General features: G+C 34.6%; 1 protein-coding gene across 1 annotated transcript in view; it reads right to left on the minus strand.

Moving 5' to 3' along the window:
- Positions 1-4,543: 4,543 nt before the first annotated feature.
- LOC150094640 (dual specificity tyrosine-phosphorylation-regulated kinase 2-like) overlaps positions 4,544-19,440 on the minus strand; it is a 39,654-nt gene continuing 24,757 nt past the window's right edge. The window contains exons 6-10 of the mRNA XM_090411226.1: positions 9,973-10,165; positions 9,261-9,390; positions 7,855-7,982; positions 6,243-6,362; positions 4,544-4,776 (exon numbers count right to left, since the gene is read on the minus strand). Coding sequence (XP_090267352.1) covers positions 4,685-4,776; positions 6,243-6,362; positions 7,855-7,982; positions 9,261-9,390; positions 9,973-10,165 — 663 coding nt within the window. The 3' untranslated portion in view covers positions 4,544-4,684. The remainder of the gene's footprint in view (positions 4,777-6,242; positions 6,363-7,854; positions 7,983-9,260; positions 9,391-9,972; positions 10,166-19,440) is intronic.

Genomic DNA, 19,440 nt, shown 5'->3' on the forward strand with positions numbered 1-19,440 from the left:
GTATCTTGGCTGTGCTGTAGCCCATGAAGTTTTAACTGAGGCTCGGCTGTTGCTGTCACCCAGGTCCTGGGGGGGGGGGTAATGAATGGTAATGTGTAGCCCATGAAGTTAACTGAGACGCGGCTGTTGCTGTTACCCCCCCCCCCCCCCAGACGAAATATGAGCGGCTCTACTCGGTGGTGGGGTAAGCCTACGGGGTGAAGCCAACGCTGAGAGTTCTTCTCGGTGACAGGGTGAGCCTGTTGCGGTGGGGAACAACGTTGAGTTTTTGGTCCTTCGGGTTGCTCATTGTTAAGTGATCTGGGGGACCGCACGAGTTTTTGGAAATGACTTGTACTTAAACACTAATAAAGGGCGAAACCGGTCTGGGTAGTGGCCCTTCATGCATGGCATTATACATGTCCGCAAGGAGATGTGCTTTGCATTATGGGAGATACTAAGGAAAGTGATCATAGCGTATTCCACCTTTACCACGAGTATATATATATATATATATATATATGTTAAAGATACCAAGCAATTATATATAATATAAAAAAAAATATATATATATATATGAGGCAGTATATATATGTATATATATGTATATATATATATGTATAAAGACTGTCTATGATGTTCATAGTCTTTTAACCCTCAATGTTTAGTGATTTTTCTTTTATAATGTCACCTGAAGAAGGCTGTTACAGGCCGAAACTAGTAGTGTGTTTATATTAAAACCTTTTTAATTAAATCTCGGTTCTAGTCATTCAATTTTTTTCATAAAACTATGTATGTTAACCGAGTCAATGATCATTCTGTCATATATATATATATATATATATATATATATATATATATATATATATATATATATATATTATATATATATATATATATATATATATATATATGAGGCAGTATATATATATATATATATAGAACTTAACTGAGGCAGTATATATATATATATATATATATATATAATATATATATATATATATATATATATATAGTTAAGTTCTAAAAAAGGTAAACGTTAGATGATTGATCCAAATAACTAGACGACCAAAATTTGCAATCAAAAGATATCTTTTCCCAATTTTGTTGTTCAATTTGGAGTAGGCATAGTAGTCGTCTCCTTTGTTGTGATTACGAAATGAATTGTGTGATTAAATACACAAATGTTTAACAGAGTGCAGCGGTTGCTCGTGGAAAGTATAAACGATTTTAAATATATTATCTTCTGTTGTTTTGTCAGCTCACATATATTCGATTAGTTGAAACAGTTTTATCTACCACATGTGATATATCGATAAATCGCGTTATTTTGATCGTTGTAGTTTGGTATGATTCTAACATTTTCTTGAAGCACTTTTCCACGTTTCCTAACTTTTTTAGTTCAAAAAGGTAGAACATATATATTCATTTTCGTTTCACTGTATTCTTTTTTGGGAACTGGACTGTTCTTTCGGCTAGCCATTTAATTTTTTCTATTTTTCTTTCTTTCTTTCTTCCAATTTATCAATACAGCTTCTCCACGTATTCGTTGAAACCTTTATGGCAGGAAGATATAGTTGTAAGGTCTTTGGGTCCAAATGCCTTAATCAAATGAAGGATCACTCATCATTTGATGAGTATTGGTTCAAATGAAAATTTCATGCCACACAAAACAACAACAACAACGAAAAAATTCATCTTTATATATTACATGTTTTTTTTTTATTTTAAATTAATAAAACATATCTAATGAGTTGCGTGATTTTTCGATCACCTTTCCTTTAACCAGAGAAGAATTGGACGAATTTCAGTTATAAAGTTATAATTGAAATTATAATTCAGTTATAAGAGCCGTTGTGAACGTTGCCAGTAAAATATATTCAAAACCATTGTTTTTTTTTAGTCTTTTTTTTTTTTTACATTCGTTATCATTGTTGAACCATCATTATATTCGTAGTATTCAGAAACAAATGTTTTCGAAAGCAATCAGTATTGATAAAACTATAAAAGAGAGATTTAAATAACAAAATTAACAACTGATCATATCTTTAAATTGAACAGAGATAAAAAAAGAAGTAGATGTTAGGGTTTTCGTCACTCCCTATCCACCCTACAGACAAGAATTACAGTAGTTTGGCATCGAAAGAGTAGAATGAATTTTTTTCTCAACAAGCATTTATAATTACAAAGATAAATTTAACTAATAATACAGTGATACCTCGTTTAACGCTACTCTGTTTAGCACAGCTTTCTTATCGCACTCGTGCTGGGTGATTCCCAAGATCGACCATTACTGCATTATCGCTAATATTCATCCAACCAAATGCTTTCTAGATTGGTGGGCAAACGCAGACAACATAAAGCTTCTGCACTTACTCCACTTCATTAAAATAACTAATTGAGGCGAAGCAATATCAAATTTTAAGACCTACTACGTCTGCCGCACATATTCAAGAAACTCGTAGAGAGAGAGAAAGAAAGAAAGGAGATAAACAGTCCATCAGCCAATTTTGGAAAGGCTACAAGATTATGAATGGTACAGGTGATATCTATGGCATTACTACAAAATTCCTCAGCTTTAGTACCAGCACGATCACGCGAATCATGAACCACTTCATGAACTATTCATAAGAGAAAACTCAAGAAAAGATAACTCTTTGCGACTATATCATCAAGAAGGTTCTCAGAAGATCCACAGTCCGGTCTTTCATCTAAAATACGGTATAATCAGTGACGCTCATAAAAAAAAATTAAAAAAATGCTAAATTCGTGCTACCGTATTTATATATTTTCATTTTTCCAATAAATTATAATGTTATGACTCCGTTCAGCGCTCCACTTTCTAAGAAAGTATCCTGAACGCTAACGTGGGAGGGAGGAGATATTACTGTATTATTTTTTTAAATTTATCAGATAAAATTGTACTTAATGTAGCTGGGCATCTAAAAATTATTTATGAATAATTATGTTGTCGCTTTCTTCAAACAGTAAGAACAGTAAGTTTAGGTAACCACGAACACTTAATTCATTTCTGTTTAATTCAATAAAAAAAAATATTAATCAGGTGAAACATAATGAATAGCCTATTTTGAATATACAGGGTGTTCGGGATAAATTTGACATATTTATAATTAATTATATTTTTCCGTAAGTTACATGTATTAACACACACTTCTCTTCATTTAAAAGTTTGGACCCTTCTTCATTCATATACAAGATGTCAGAAAGGATGGATAGCTGGAACCCACCTGAATCATGGAAGAGAATAACTTGTATCATGATGATTCGTGCCCGCCATCAAAATAAGGATATTACGACTGCTGCCCAATGCTCCCTGAATACAGTAAAAACAATCAGACATGAACTAGAGACTTGCAATGGTGACTACGAGGATGTAGCAAGAAGAAAGATCCCTAGCAGACGATCTGATTGCGTTCGTACAGCAGAATTCCTCGCAAATCTGCAGGAACAGGTGTTGAAGAACCCTGGCATTGGAATTCGGGCTTTGTTCGTGGAGTTGCTAACTGTAGTCAAGCCCTGGATAACAAGGGTAGCCAATGGTAGGCCGTATGTATGGCAGCAGGATTCGGCCCCTTGCCACACCTCTGGGAAAAGTCAAAAATGGTTGTCTGAAAATTTCTACGACTTCACCAGTCCAAATGTTTGGCCTCCAAACTCCCCAGACCTTAACCCCATGGATTATTTTGTATGCGGCGCAGTTGAAAAAGACACCAATCGCACTTCCAGTAATACAAAAGCCCAGTTAATGGATAAAATTAAAACAGTTTTTGCGGCCCTTCCCAGGGAGACTGTAGCATCAGCTTGTTCGAGGTTCCGAAGCAGAATTGAAGCTGTGATCGATGCTAATGGTGGTTATTTTGAGTAAATCTTGTTGATAGTATTGTAATTAACTCTGCCTGTAATGTTTTTTTGTCAATTCATTAAATTTAATAGATACAAAGAAGATTTTCTTTTTCCTTACGAAACTGTCAAATTTATCCCGAACACCCTGTAACTGTGGGTGTGTTGTGTTGTGTGCGTGTGAGTCGATGACATTAAGTTTACAGATCCCGTACTTGTGCATATTTAAGGAACTAAAAACATTATGAAATACTTTCTTTCTATAAACGGAAATTATAATTCTCCTTATCCATATTTGGCGAGATTTTATCTTTCTTTCTTCTTATGTGCGTTTAATTTTTCAGAATCAATTCTACTCGAGGAGTATAAGATAATTAGAGAAGTAATTTGTCTACAAGAAACACCACGGATTAGACAGAACATATTTCGACAACAACTAAAAATGGTATCTAACACTAGAGATGTTCTACTAAGAATGTTTAAATGAGCAGTTCCTCAATTAGAAGACACACATCTGTTCGGCTGTATGGAATTTTAATATATACGGCACGATGAATAACGTTGCATCTTAGACTTACTTTAACTTTTTTTTTTTTCTCCGTCAGTTGCATGACGAAAAATTGACTCTTTCAATGAAACAACTTTTTTTTTCTTTTTCTTTTTTTTTTTTTTGGTTTCGCACAAGAATTATTGATTTCTAGTCACCTTTACACGCATGTATAGGTGCATGTATATACATTTATTTATTTATTTATATTTTTATGACTTTCGTCAGTTTTTAAAGTCCGTTATTTTATTTACACGTAGATGGAAAGAAATTTTATCACTAAATTAATAGCCATCTTCACAAAATCGGTGGTAAGAAAGTACCAGAATCCTCCAACGGGTCATCAGGATTGCCAGAACTAGATTCAGGGTTGTCCATTTGGTGAAGCACTAAAGAATGAAATATATTATTTATTTTAAATATTTGATGGCGAATGGCATGCATATTTCAATATTCCCAACATGACTATTTCAGTTATAATGAATTGATGTGTCAAACAATTAATTACACATTTAAACATTAGATTTATTAACTAATATGCCTAAACTTTAAGTAGTAACTTAAATTCTGAATTTTAGTGAAACGCGTATATTAATAACTTGTAAAGAAATAGTTAATACAAAGATGTGCAAGATACTTGGATAAAATTATTAGAGTTCAATTGTTCATAAAAGTTCTTTTATTAGGTTTATATGTGGTGCGAAATAATAATAATTGCAGGTTATTACCACTTTTCAATAAAGTTGTGACTGTTCATGACTAGCATCATCTGACTGATTTACAGAGCTATCACAAAGTTACTGATTACATTCTATAGCATGTTGATCTCGTGGTCTTAGCTTCCTTCATTATAATTCCGACTAACTGCAAGAGCTATTCACGTACTTGTAAATAATGGTCATATCCAACAGTGAAAAATGTATCTTGAGTGCATTCTTCATGACTTCTGTTTCGCAAAGCACTGAAGGCCATCGGGTGTTAAAGTTCAGTGTTGATTACGAAACCTTATATCCAGTAAACTTCATATCGCCATCCTGGAGGGACTGACATGCAACAATTGCTTGTATCATAAGGGATTATCAAAAATAATTTAATTCACAGGAAGTCGAAAATATGTAACAAAGATGATCATCATAGGCAGTATAACTTTAAGGTAGTAACACTACGTCTTGCTTCGTTCGCTTTAAATGAACTTTAAAAGGCGTGTATCGCACGGGGAAGATTGTAGCCTACTTGGCATCATGCTTGATGTCATCAACTCCATATCATGATGATGAAGAATTTTTCCATTCTTTTTACTTTCAAGAACATCTGATAATAAGTTTAACCCCTGTCTGGAATGATCTAGGATGCCTTCTTTTAGAAAAGATAATGTATTGCGACTACTAAACATTGGATCCTGTTGCTACATGCATCATCAATGCGTATTTGAAACAATTCTGAGGTGGTCGAAGATCCACATTTGCGTATTTTTTTATTACTATTTTGTCCAAGAGTTTAATTTCTATTGTTATGTGGTACATCAGTTTGATTTTTATAAGCAATATAAATCTGAGTTTACCTTAAAAATAAAACACAATATATATAAACTTTTGTTCACAAATCATGTGATGAGAATTTTAAATATTTCAATGCGAAGGTACTCTGTTTTTTTTTATTATTATTATTTATACTATTTAATTAACATATAAATTATTTTAATATAATTAAATAAACCCCTCTAAAGTCTTGATTATTTTTATGCAGTTTCTTAAATTTGAGTTCCTAGATCTATGAACTGGGAGATTCTTAGAAAGTAGGAAACCAAATCGATAAACAAACAGCCAGGAAGAAAATAACTGAAAAGATTGCTTACAAGATTCTTCTGATGATGTTTTACTAGATGTTGATATCGTAGGATGTCGACGACTTGGCTCTTTTCCTTTACTGGGTTTACCTGATTTGTATACTTTGTAAATTGACGTGGAAACGTTTTCTACATAGACAGAAACGGAGATAAAAACCGATAAATATTTTTATTTTGTTATTAACTTTCAAAATTATAAATAACTCTGAGTTTTAAAAGTACTAAGATTTGATTTTCCCTTGAATATAATGCCGTTACACACTATTTAAGGGGAAATCAAATCTTAGTTCCATCTACACACACACACACACACACACACACACACACACACGAAAATAATAAATAGAATAGACAGAAACTTCAGATGACCACTCGGCTTAGAAAACCACGACATTTACTGTATTAAAAAAAACAACAACAACAGGAAATACAAATCAGACCCTTTGAACGAGCCAAATGGAAGAAAAAAAAAGCAGCTTTACTCTTGTCCTAACAGCCAAGCATTCTGGTCTCTTTTAAAGACAAACTTCTGTCTTTCCTTTCCACACTTTCTCTCTCTCTCTCTCTTTCACCTACGAATGTTACCATTGTAATACTACTCCAAGACCAGGCTGACCACTTGGCATCATTCTTCTCCCCCAACTCTCGTAAGGCAAATCAATTCCCACTATACCAGCTCGCTGCATGCATCCTCTGATCTTTCGCCAAGAAAGACAAGAATTTTTAATCACGTGAATGACAACAAATCTACTGCTCCACATGCCGTCCAGAACTGTGCTCAAAAGATTTGCGTTCCGGAATTGACACCCATCGTATATCGCACGTACAGGCTGTTTCCACATCGATAACCAAAAATCATCGAATGTAGTCTATGTTTCCTCCATCCAAAGTAAGTTAACTATAATGCAATTGTCCTTATCTTAATTCTCTCGAAAATAGTGAAGAATAAACAGCAAATTTTTTCACTACCTGGAGACCCACCAATTAATTAACACCCACATGATTTCCTCTGCTCTACGGTTCACAGTACATCTACTGGCCAACCTTACCAATCTTTACTGCAGCCATGCAACCTTTGGAAAATTCTCGTGGTCGTTCTTGATATTTCGAGGGCATTTGATTGGGTTTTGAACAAAGGGTCATCAAGCGCCATCTTATATCTACTTTTTACCCTTGGAACTGGATCTCTTTCCAATCTGGTTGTTTACTACATCGCATATTGGAGAAATAATACAACGGGTACTCCAGCCACCCTGGGAGTGAGTACCTCAGGGCTATATACTTTTGCTGACGTTTCTTCTGAACATGAACGACTTTCTTTCTCTAACCTAAAATCCTATCCACAGTTTTGCTGATGACAGAACCTTGCATTTCTCATTAATTTAGTAAACTTGGGAGTGCTAAAATGTTCAAATTTTCAATGTCGTCCATAACCAATGCCTTGATCTCTTTGCCATACTTCAGTGGGGTAAGAACAAAGTAACGACTTACCAACATAGGCTGGTACAGTATGCTTGAACTGTTGCATTGATTCTAGGTGCTTTGTATTCGAATGTAATGGTAACTCACTCATTTTCCATCTCACTCATGCACAAATTCTCATAGAAGATTAATAACTTGCCTGTTTCAATTTCTCGGACTGTAAGGGATTGAACGGTCTTTGAGCTATGGGAACTGTCTTGTCTTTGACCGGCTAACCAACTGTGTCGGAGGGCTTCATCGGGAGTCATTCGGTATAAAGGATTCCATCTGAAATAATTTAGAAAAATTAACAAATCACAATAAATGTCGTCATGAGATATTTTAATAACGTTTCTCGCATTGTTTTGTATATTATTTTTATCCTATCTGTTATTATAATTAGTGCTTGAATTGGTTATGCTACGATGAGCAGTTTGTGAGAGGACATCGGAATCGTGGGTGGTCATTTCTTGCATAAGGTTGTAAACTTAAAGAAATCCAATAATTGTGCAACCAAATATTTTCGGCATCGACTTTAGTCAGAAATAATCATTTCGATCATCATATTGAAACCGAATTACAGACGAAGAAGCTAAGGCTACGAGGCCAGTGCATTATGTCTGTTAATTGGATGTGTCCTTCTGGCTAATGTGCCTATTTTTCTAAATGAAACACCCGAGTTTTCGGCAGGAACCAAAAGAAAAGTAATTTTTGTATCAGCGTTGTCGCCGATGGCTTGGATACAATAACTTTTGAACATAAACACTAAATTATCAACTATATTCTAAAAAAATTTAAAATAGAACTGAAACAGGGATTATTTTTTAGATCATCGGCTCATCTGTAGTACAGTCGAGAGAAAAACGCAACAACTTATGCTTCGATTGTAAAGACCCGGGTTCAAATCCGATCTACTGCACATGGAACAGTTATAAGTCAATTTACAACAGTTATTTGTAAATTTACTCTCAATTTACATGAGAGTAAATTAGCCATGCATACATAACAGGATTTTCATCCTTAATCTGTCAGCGAATACAATATAATACAAGGAATTGATACACATAATAGACGATCGTATAGCCTTAGCTGTTTCGACCGTATTTTTAACTCAACCAAACCAAAATACAGATCACTTAAGTCTACACACAGACGTAAAGTATTTGCAGTATGTAATGCTGTGCGTGGGGGGGGGGGGAAGAGGCAAAGAGCAACGCAACACAATAACTATATGGAATATCACAGAGTGAAAGATGCTGATCGCTTATGATATGTGGAATGGTAATCTCTCTCTCTCTCTCTCTCTCTCTCTCTCTCTCTCTCTGTTCATTTCATTCTGAATGCAAGATACCAACCGTTGCTAAGGATGGAACCAGATAACAAATTACAGAGCAAAGAACATATTCCGATGTTCTATCAAAAGTTAGAGTTCAAATATAAAGTATATTTTTATTATACTTTATAATAAATATTATTATAACTCAAAAGTTAGAGTTCAAATATAAAGTATATTTTTAATATATGAATAGATAAGTGAATGCATACTAGAAAAACTGATTTACTCACTGTAAACACCGGGTCAAGAACTCAATGAATTCGTCATCACTACAATTAGTGGCGGTGGCTAAAGTCTTCGATCCAGGTTTACGTTTCTTTCCTTTGCTGTTTGTCAGTGTGCGTGGATTTCCTTTTGAATCTACATAGGAAGGGAAGAAACATAGAAAAATAAATAAATAAAAGTTTATTTTAAATGTAACAATGTTGATTAATGAATATTCATCTGAAGATTGAAATTTCATTTCTTATTATGCATGCAAATCAATTCGGAAGTTTTGGAAATCGGTGTTCTAAATATAGAACACCGATTGCATAGCACCGATATAACAGCTTATTGAAACTACTATTTTGCAGGCTTTCCGAATGCACTCCATTGAAATCAACTTTGCGGCTACCACATAAATTTAAGAAACATAAATCATTGCAGACTCTTTCCTGTCAATCATTATTTCATTTATCTGAACTCCATATATACGTAGGCGGAGTGATATTTAATCACTGTAAAGTTTTATATATTTAACTTCAGTGAATTACGACACTATTAGCAGGACTCTCGAAGTTTGATTCCTTTCAAATAGATGTATTTCAAGGCTGTTTGTTAATCAGAGCGTACTAAGAAACAAAACTTACTCACAGTAGCCTAGTTTTCCACATTAAATGGGAATGACTCCTAAAACAGTGACATATTTAAACACATTCTTAACAAAGAATAACTACATACCGAAAAAGAGTCTCCGTCTAGTTGCTATATTTAGAACATCTTCTGGCGGGGAACCAAGGACTTCCATTATGCAGGCCAGTTGGTCAGCCTCGTTTTCTCCTGGAAAGAGAGGCAGGCCAGTATACAGTTCTGCCAAGATGCATCCTAGGCTCCACATGTCAATGGCAGTACCATACGGTAGTCCTAAAATTACCTAAAAAAATAAAATAAACACATTATATTATATATTGTTAGGCGGATGGGAAAAATTAGAAATGCATTTGGTATCAAATGAACATCATTACGGATGAAGAAATGGTAAGGTAAATAAACATAAAATGGAGAAGTAAATATGACCTGTAGTGAGTATTTTCAACAATATTTTGAAACAGTTTGAAATAAATAGTATTTCAGCATATAAATATATGAATAATCTCGATATATTTTTAAATACATAATTAATTTTTTTTTCAAAAAATGTATTTTAATTGTTTTGAATTTTTTTTGAATTTAAACATATTTTTAAAACATTTTAAAATGTTTTCATAAACAAATATTACATGTGAAGATAAATAGGGTATATACCAAGTAATATACACAGACATACTTATTACAAAATGATGCAATTTTAGTCACGCATGGATAATAATAAACGCTGACATGTAAATCTTAAAATTTAATAATATAAAGGATGTAATGAAATGGATTAGTACGAGGTACCTAAGCTACACAATATCTTATCTGTGCGCGCGCGTGTTCCTCGATTATTTTGTTTGTTTCTGGGAAGAAAACTATGCATCTTTGTCTTAGGCTAGTTAACTGAAGCACCATTGAAACGCTGCGTGTGGATAATACAAACCTGGTGGAATCTTAAAGTTTGTTTTATTCCTTTCAAATATATGTATTTCAAGGATTTTTGTTAATCAGAACGTAATTAGAAATATAATGCACGAACATGTAATATCTTATTTGTCTTGCCTCTAATCCAGACAATCTAACAAGTCCGAATAAAAGAATGTATCTCTTTCAGACTGTAAAGGAAAGCATGAAAAATGTGCGCGTCCTCTGATTTCACTTTTATATGGCGCTAATGATATGCAGCCTTCTTGATTAAGGAACAATAATAATAATTATTGTTCCTTAATATTATTATTATTAATAATAATAATAATAATAATAATAAAAGAGAGTTACTGCAGGCCACATTATCATCTCGAGTACTCGAAGAACTCCCCACCAGGCGATTAACGACACTTATTTATGGCCAATTCATATCTACTATGAATTGGCCATAAATAAGAGGCAGATGAGTACCTTCAGAAGAAGATTATCTATTTATATATGTGTGTAATGGTGGAAATGAGTGAATTGGGTAAATTTGAGATAGTAGAAGCTAGATGGACGTATAAAAGCATTGCAAAAACCATTGCTCTGTTACAATGGTCACGTTCATTTAGTTGTAGGTATTGGTATAAAAAGAACGACCATGAATTTAAACGATAATTAAAACAATAGCCAGACGACTACAAAAACATGATTTCTTTACCTTAAATCAAGAATGTTACAGACAAAATAGCAAATGTCCTACAAGAACATAACTTCAAAATTGCCTTTAGACCTCTACAAAAAATCTCCATGATGTTAAGATCGCCTAAACAACCACATCAAATTATGAAGAGACTAGGAGTTTATAAAATCTATTGCAATTGCAGTGTTTGTTACGTTGATCAGACCGGACGCTCTGGAGAAATCCGTCAAAAACATGTCAGAGATATATATTTAGAAATATTCCTATTAACACCTTTTATATTTGTGTTTATTGTATCAAGATGAAGAAGTACACAATATTGTTGCACGAAACTAGCCATTGATTTATTAAATTGTTTTACTTCATACGTGTTTTTTACCGGTAATAATTTAATAATTATGAATGATCATTAAGTCCAATAGATGTACTGATCAAATTACTGTGCAGTGCAATTAGCAAGTGATCTAAAACAGTTGGCCATGCTTCGGACACTATCAGAGTAAACTATCATTGAGGATATCTCGTGTGTTCGGCAAAAGCAACAGATACATTTAAAGTTGGTGAGAGAACATCTGTGAGATAAGTGAATAGAGAGAGCTATAGTTCCCATCATAATTATTTTTTTTTCATAAGGATTTTCTCCCCTTCCTTTGTGTGCAAAGGACAGACCCCTGATGCATATTCCACACAGAGCTTGTCAGTGTTATAAGCAAAAAACAAGTTTGTTTCTGTATGGCACAATACTTTCCAATATTTGACTTTGGACTTTTATTCGCATAATAAAAACAGAATTCGTCGCCCATATAATCAAGAATCGAAGTTAGAAAATTAGGAATGAATGAAACATTTTCATAATAGGAAATCATAAAATCTTGCCTGAAAAATTTGGATAATGGAAAATTTTCTCAATCTGAAGTTAAAAACATTTGAATGGGTGGGTACCAGAAATCTGTGTGTATGTGTGTGTGTGGGGGGGGGGGTACTGGATTTAACAAAGACAACTGATCCTGTACGAAACACCAAATGGAGCATTGTGGAAAATCATCACCTGAATGAGAACTCAGATTCAACACATTATGCTTGAGCCAAAAGTCGATGAAATCACTCGGTCACCTTAAGCAATTGAATTTAACACAAGATTGATGACTTAAGTACCAGTCCCTCTTACTTTACAACCTGTATATCGAGAATGCAATGAAATTAATAAAACAAGAAATCAGTGGGGTAAATATAGTTGGAGTGCAAGTTACGTATGATACCTCGCTGATGATAAAGCTGTGTTAACTCAGAATGAACAAGATTAAAAATGATATTATTTAGGATAGATGAAGCTTTATCTGATTATGGACTTAAGATAAATTCAGCAAAAACTCAAGTAATGGTGGCAGGTTCAAAAGAACAAACTAAGATAGATAAAATAGTAATTAGAAGTAAGAAGATTGAACAAATAGAATCGTTCATATATCTTGGAGGAACTATTCAAGTAGACGAAGGATGTAAGTTGGAAATACGAAGAAGAATTGCTATGACAAAAGAAGTATTAAAGAAAAATAGATAATTTATTACAAGTAAGATAAGTAAAGATATACGGAATGATTTATAAAAACATTTGTCTGGAACATATTCTTATATGGTTGTGAGACTTGGATTATAACAGCAGAAAACTGGAAAAGAATTGAAACAGTAGTACGTTTGAAACGTACTACTGTTGTGAATATTGCTAGGCTTAAACTGGAGAGAAAGAAAAAACAACGAAGTCTTGCATGAAATAAAAGAACCGAGTATTGATAAAGACAATCATAGAAAGAAAGATGAAATTCCTGGTACAGGAATGAAGAAATAACAAATGGATGATAAACGTATTAAAAGGGAAGATATCAGGGACAAGAAGAAGAGGATGGCCGAAATATGTATTCTTAGTGAAGGTGTTTAGATTAATCGGACGAGGTTATAAAGTACTTAGAGGAAAGCCGAAATAGGATGACTTGGAAGAGGAAACTCTCGATAGAGACGGCGACTATTCTTAGAATGATGATGATGATGATAATGTCTTAAATATACAGTTCTTTGGTGATTTTTAAAGATAATACAAAAGTACAGGCGGTCTAATAGAGCTGGAAGAAGCCAAGTATATACAGGAGAACTGCTCAATATATTCAACGACAGCTGCCTATTGCTAAATAAAACTGCTCGTAACTTCTTTTATTTATTTATTTATTTACTTGTGGACATCTCAGCTCTGTTTCTGATCTTAGAAGTATACTTGCTTCTGAAATCATAAGAATGGAAGCGGTGGTGATATCTTCATGTTTTGTCAGGCTGACTTAATAATATGTTTCTATGGTAAGCTTAAATTTTCCCTACTTGAAGCTCATTCATTTTTAAACAATGATCTCTTATTTTATTTTAGCGAAACACAGAAGCTTTTGTGCGAGAGACTCAATAACAGAAATAATGAAATGTGTTCTTATTGTGGGATTTCGTTCAGGAAGCAATATCTAGCAATGCGCCTAGAATATCGTCTACACAGACATTTGCAGAGTGGATCCCAATTCACCGCTAAATTAACCTTGGTGTCTTATGAAGGGCCACAGTCATTCCACGAAAAATCGAACAGAAGCTTAGTCTTCTCTCTCTCTCTCTCTCTCTCTCTCTCTCTCTCTCTCTCTCTCTCTCTCTCTCTCTCTCTCTCTCTTGTCGTTAAGTTAAAAAGGTAGTTAAGTATTGGCCAAGTTAAGGGTTAAACAGTTTGAAGACCAGGCATAGAATGTTCTCAAGCCACTTGGACTATGCAATAAGCAGCATGGTTATTTCCCACTGGATGCCGAAGGTCATTTACAAACATCCATGCCATATTACAATTCGAACCAAGGCCTGCCAGTCGGACAGCAGACACGTTATCCACTCGGCCAACCAACAACTTCACACATCAAGATCGCCCCAAAACTTTGCACATATAAGAAATCGTGCCATTTAACAGTAGCTAACAGAGATACTTTCTGCCACGTTACCAGCTACTTAGTCATCACTTTGATTTCCTCACGTTAAAATTTTTCCTGGGAGATAGAATATAATGCAAAGCATCTGCGGCTGTGTGGTCAGTATATTATATCTGTTAACTTAGTGCTTTTCAGGTCGGTTTGTTTGTTTTATAGAAGTACAAAATCTGCCATATCTGCATGAGTCCAGCTAAACTAAGTCGCCATATTTGACAAAGGTGGTGGTGGTGATGATGATGATGAGTGAAAAAATCAAGAGAATGACCTTTTGAAGAACTTAACACTGCGGATTGTTTGACTTCTCCTTGACTTTTGAGTGAAAAGTGCCCTTTTTTTAAAAAAAAACTAAAAATAACTTCTTGCAGACAATAATTAAACAGGTTTGAATATGTTGTTTCCAGTTAATAGTTATATTAACTTTTTTGTTGTATATATAGTGGGAAAAAAAATTGACGATTTTCCTCAGAATTCCCTAATAACAAACCACCATTTACCTGTTCCATGAACATGTTTCTTTAGAGATTTCTTGAATTAAAAACTTTTCAGAAGAGAATTTTAACTTCTGTGGTAGTCAAGCTAGAATATGAATTATATGTTGATAGTACAAAACGATGGGCATATACGGATCTTGTTGTCTGGTTGAAAAGAGGACTGTAAAAGTGTCGAAATTATTAAAATAAATATCATTGGACGAGACAGAAGATCGCCTTTCGTCAGCTAATGATCATTCAACTTCCGCTAGAGGTCGTCTTCCTTTTTGGGGTGAACTGTATGAGTGTTATGGAAATACTGCAGGTTTTTAATTATTTTGTAATTAAAAATAAAAGACAGGTCCATTCCAGAAACTTCCGTTTTTTAATAATAATGTAATATGGGGTTGAATTAGTGTGCTAATGATACAGAACAATAAACGTGAAAACATATCAACTAGTCTTACTGCTTGTCTTTATTTATCTAGTTTCTTTTCTTCATATTTTTGCGTTTGTATCACACAGTCCACTAGGTCAGGTAGATGTTTGTAGTGATACATATTTGAAGTGACAAGAAGAGTTATGTTTCCAAAGTTCGAACCTTATTTAGGCATTCAGTTGTATTTCCTTTTTTCTGTACGCTAAATATTATCAGATGAAATATCAGTGGGTGTTACGAGTAGTGTACTGTGAAAATCATAAAATAGTTATTTTCACCGAGTTCTGCAATAGCCATAACGAAGCAGAAGAATAGACTTTCTTCCACTGAGGAGCATTGCTGACGTTTTTGTAGAAGTAAGTAATCGTTAAACTTCCGAAGGGGGGGGTATTATTTATTTCTTATAGATGAATTCCCGTATGAGTATAGATATTACTGTCTTTTCGTGTAAAATGTTGAAGTGTAACGATTATTAGAATACTAATACTAGAAGGAATACTTCAAGGTGTATTTGAAATAACATATATCAATCAAATGTATTCATTAAAATACAAGAGTTGATATCTTTAGGATATATTGATCAGAAAATCTACTTTAACGTAAGAGATGATTACAAAACATGCAATGAAATGACAAAGTCATTCTCGGCAATATTTGCCAATTATGTTTGGGCTGCATGTCATCTCATTTCATTTTGAATGAGCTAAAAATTAAGTAGCGTGCTTTAGATTAATGCGTTTTTCAACACGACGAATTTTTATTCTTTAAAGATAGACAAAACGTGGAAATTTTCTTAATCTATTTGTTTATATAAATGATTTAATGAAATAGCATTGGGAGTAAACGCTACTACTTAGACAATTACTGCCTTCCCCCTCCTCCTTAAATTCTGATGTTCCTTCTTGTAAACAACGTACTGCACGCCATATTTTTGATTTTTGTCTTCTCTTAAGACTTTTTCTGAAACAGTGGATCTATAAGTATATGCATACACCTTTTAAGAAGTACTTGTGGTTATTTAAATAAAATCGAGCAGTCTTTTACATCCTGACATAGGAGTTGTCAATATTTTCTTTGCTCTCGCTAGTTAAAAACAAAACAAAATTGTTTTGTTTTTAATGTTTTTGCAATTTGGTTTTTGCAGGGGAGGGAGAAGTCATTACCTTATATAGCAGAAATCTTCCTCATCATATAATAACAATAATAATCATGAAAATAATCTGAACTGTGTAAATGATTAAAACTGAAGTGATAGTTTTATTACTAAGAAATAAATTGCAATATTCGTTCGAAAAAAGTCTTTAATATTCAGTATATCATTTTCTTGATGTATTAGTTGATTTTAATGACTTTGTATAATTTTTCGTTGTAATTATTTTTCGTTTATTCATCGTGCGAACATTTCGAAATGTACCACTGCAAAGCACTTTATAGTCTCAGGCTAGTATTTCACACAACCTGTAGTTAGAGCTAAAGGAAAGCTTGGAGTATACAAGCTTCCTTATATATATCGTACTTTTTTATATTGCTCCCATACACGAGAGATAGAATAACCTACAAGAATATCAGCGTCGTGTGTGGGATGCAGGTGAGGGCTGAAAGTTTATTGACATTTTTCTTGAAGAGTTCAAGTTAGTTGTTCGGGAATACTTCATGAGGGAAGCTATTCCAGAGGACAGGTAGACGGAACTGGAGATGAAGTGGAGAAGCAAGTTCGGTGTATTTGCAGTTATACTGAAAACGGATGTTAGGTAGCTACTACTCTTGTTTTCGAAATGATGTTTGCCAGTTCAGTGGAACAGTGAGTATGGAACTACCTTTAGAACACAAATAAATCAGTCCGTTTGTGAGACTGAGGTTGAAGTGAGTCCAGGGCCGGATTTAGACTTGCTGAGGCCCTAAGCTATACAAAACCCAGAGACTCCCTACTGTTTTAAATTACATCAGCTGGTCATTTTGTTTTTTTTTGAGGCCCCAGCAGATTGCGAGGCCCTAAGCTGTAGCTTTTTTAGCTTATACGTAAATCCGGCGCTGAGTGAGTCTGAGGAAGAGATCACTATGAATCGAACTGCTCTCCTCTGGACAGCATCGAGAATTGTTAGCCAGGCTTTAGGTTCATCACCATAAGCATGTAAGTAGTTTCCAAGGATTGGTGGGTTTGGAATTTGTACAGATTTAATAACTTGGTGGATCAGAAATAGAGCCTTGAGTTGGTATCACATGGATATGTGATAAACATACACATATCCACGTGATATGTTTATGGTAGTAGAGATTGGCGAGTAAATGCCATTCCAAGCCGAGCGAGAGATCTAATTGTCTGGTGATTAGTGTATTACTGAGGGAAAGGATGAGTGAGCCGAAATCTCTTTTTCGAGAGAAAAGGCAAGACTGCGTTTTGGTGGCATTGAGGATGAGCAGGTTGTCCTCTCTCCACTGAAGGATGGGCACAGAAATCAGTATTTAAGGCACTGGTTGGAGATGATCTTGAAGCTTGAGATGTCTGAGCGCTGCATGGTTTGAGTACAACAAATGTAGTACACCATCATCAGTGAAGACTCCAGTCATCTTGCTATTATCACAAAGAGGATATCTGATGGAACACATTCTTGACACTTTTGTATTAGTGGCACAGCTCAAAGAGAGTGAGTCGTCGATTATAATAAGTAGTGAGCGACCAGAGAGAAGGCTGGCCACTCAGTTACAAAGGATGACAAGTAGACCAAACAATAAATTTGTTTACCATGCCTCGATATCAAATGAGATCAAAAGCTCTGGGAAATGTTAAGAGCGAAACCACGTTTCTGGGACCCTTTCTATGGTACGTATTCAGTAGTGAGTGATGTAGACTAAGATCAGCAGTGGATCTGGATTGGCAAAATTCATACTGGAGGTCCCTCATTAACTGGTGAGCTTCTAGGTAGTGAAGGAGTTGACTGTTGATAACTTTCTTCATTATTTTCGATAGGCTGAGACAGTGGCGTAGCTAGGGGAGAGCGGAGGAGATCTGGAGCGGATCCCCCCCCCCTGCCCTCTCGAGGCTGTATTCTAAAAATACAGTCTGGAGAACTCAGTTCCAAATATTATAATACTACTGCGAATTTTCCTCACAATTGCTGTAAGTGTTGCTAGTTGTGAGAGGAGTTTTTCTAAATTAAAACTGATAAGAATTACCTACATTACTATGAAATAGACTTCGCCAATGTCATACGATTTTGCTAACAGAAAAGCAAGAAAAATAACATTTTAGAATGTTGAAATTAAAGTTTTACTTCAAAAATTAAACATAGTGTTTTAATTTATTTCCCTATGTCGTTTTGACTTTTTGTATTATTTTTGGTGTAAACTGAGAGGGGCGATAAACTAAGGGAGCGCCCTGGGCTGCAAAAAGCTCTAGCTATGCCACTGGGTTGAGATGATGGTAATTGGACAGCAGGCTTTTTTTTTTTTTTTTTTTTTTTTTGGAATGGGCCCTTACCTATTGATCAGGTTAGCCGAGAGCTGGTTGAAAGGGAGGTCCAGCGCCGTTTTTGAAAACAAAGGCCAATAACAATATGAAAATTGAAGAAAATATAAATAGATGGAAAGTATGCTTGAAGAACAAAACCAGAATTAATTACGAGAAAGACATTGCATCAAGTTAATTTTCCCCGTTGTACGAAGGTTGATGGGGGCCTATACAGTAAGGAAGAATCCCCCCTTTATCTCAAAAAAGGCGGCTGTAAGGTTTAAAGTTCTTGTGACAACAATCTACTTCGGCCCACAGCTTTTTTTCTTCCACTCTCACAATGCTACGGACGCATAACTAAAGAAGATACCTAAAATGCAACAACTCCAAAAAAAATATTTTTTTTTTTTCTATCGCTGAAATTTCATGGTAAAACACTAGCCTTGCAAACCTCCGATAATTAGCACTCCTCTTAAAAAAAGGTGGAGGGGGGGAATAAATTAGGAAATGTACATACAACTTAATGTTGCGGTCGTGTTCACAGTATTGAGATATTGCTAAAAAAATCATTTATCCTCAGTAGGGTTTTCACTGACATACCAGAT

The sequence above is a fragment of the Typopeltis vanoorti genome, chromosome 21 (assembly GCF_054136105.1).
Source record: "Typopeltis vanoorti isolate ZY-2024b chromosome 21, IOZ_Tvanoo_1.0, whole genome shotgun sequence".
Classification (NCBI taxonomy): Eukaryota; Metazoa; Arthropoda; class Arachnida; order Uropygi; family Thelyphonidae; genus Typopeltis; species Typopeltis vanoorti.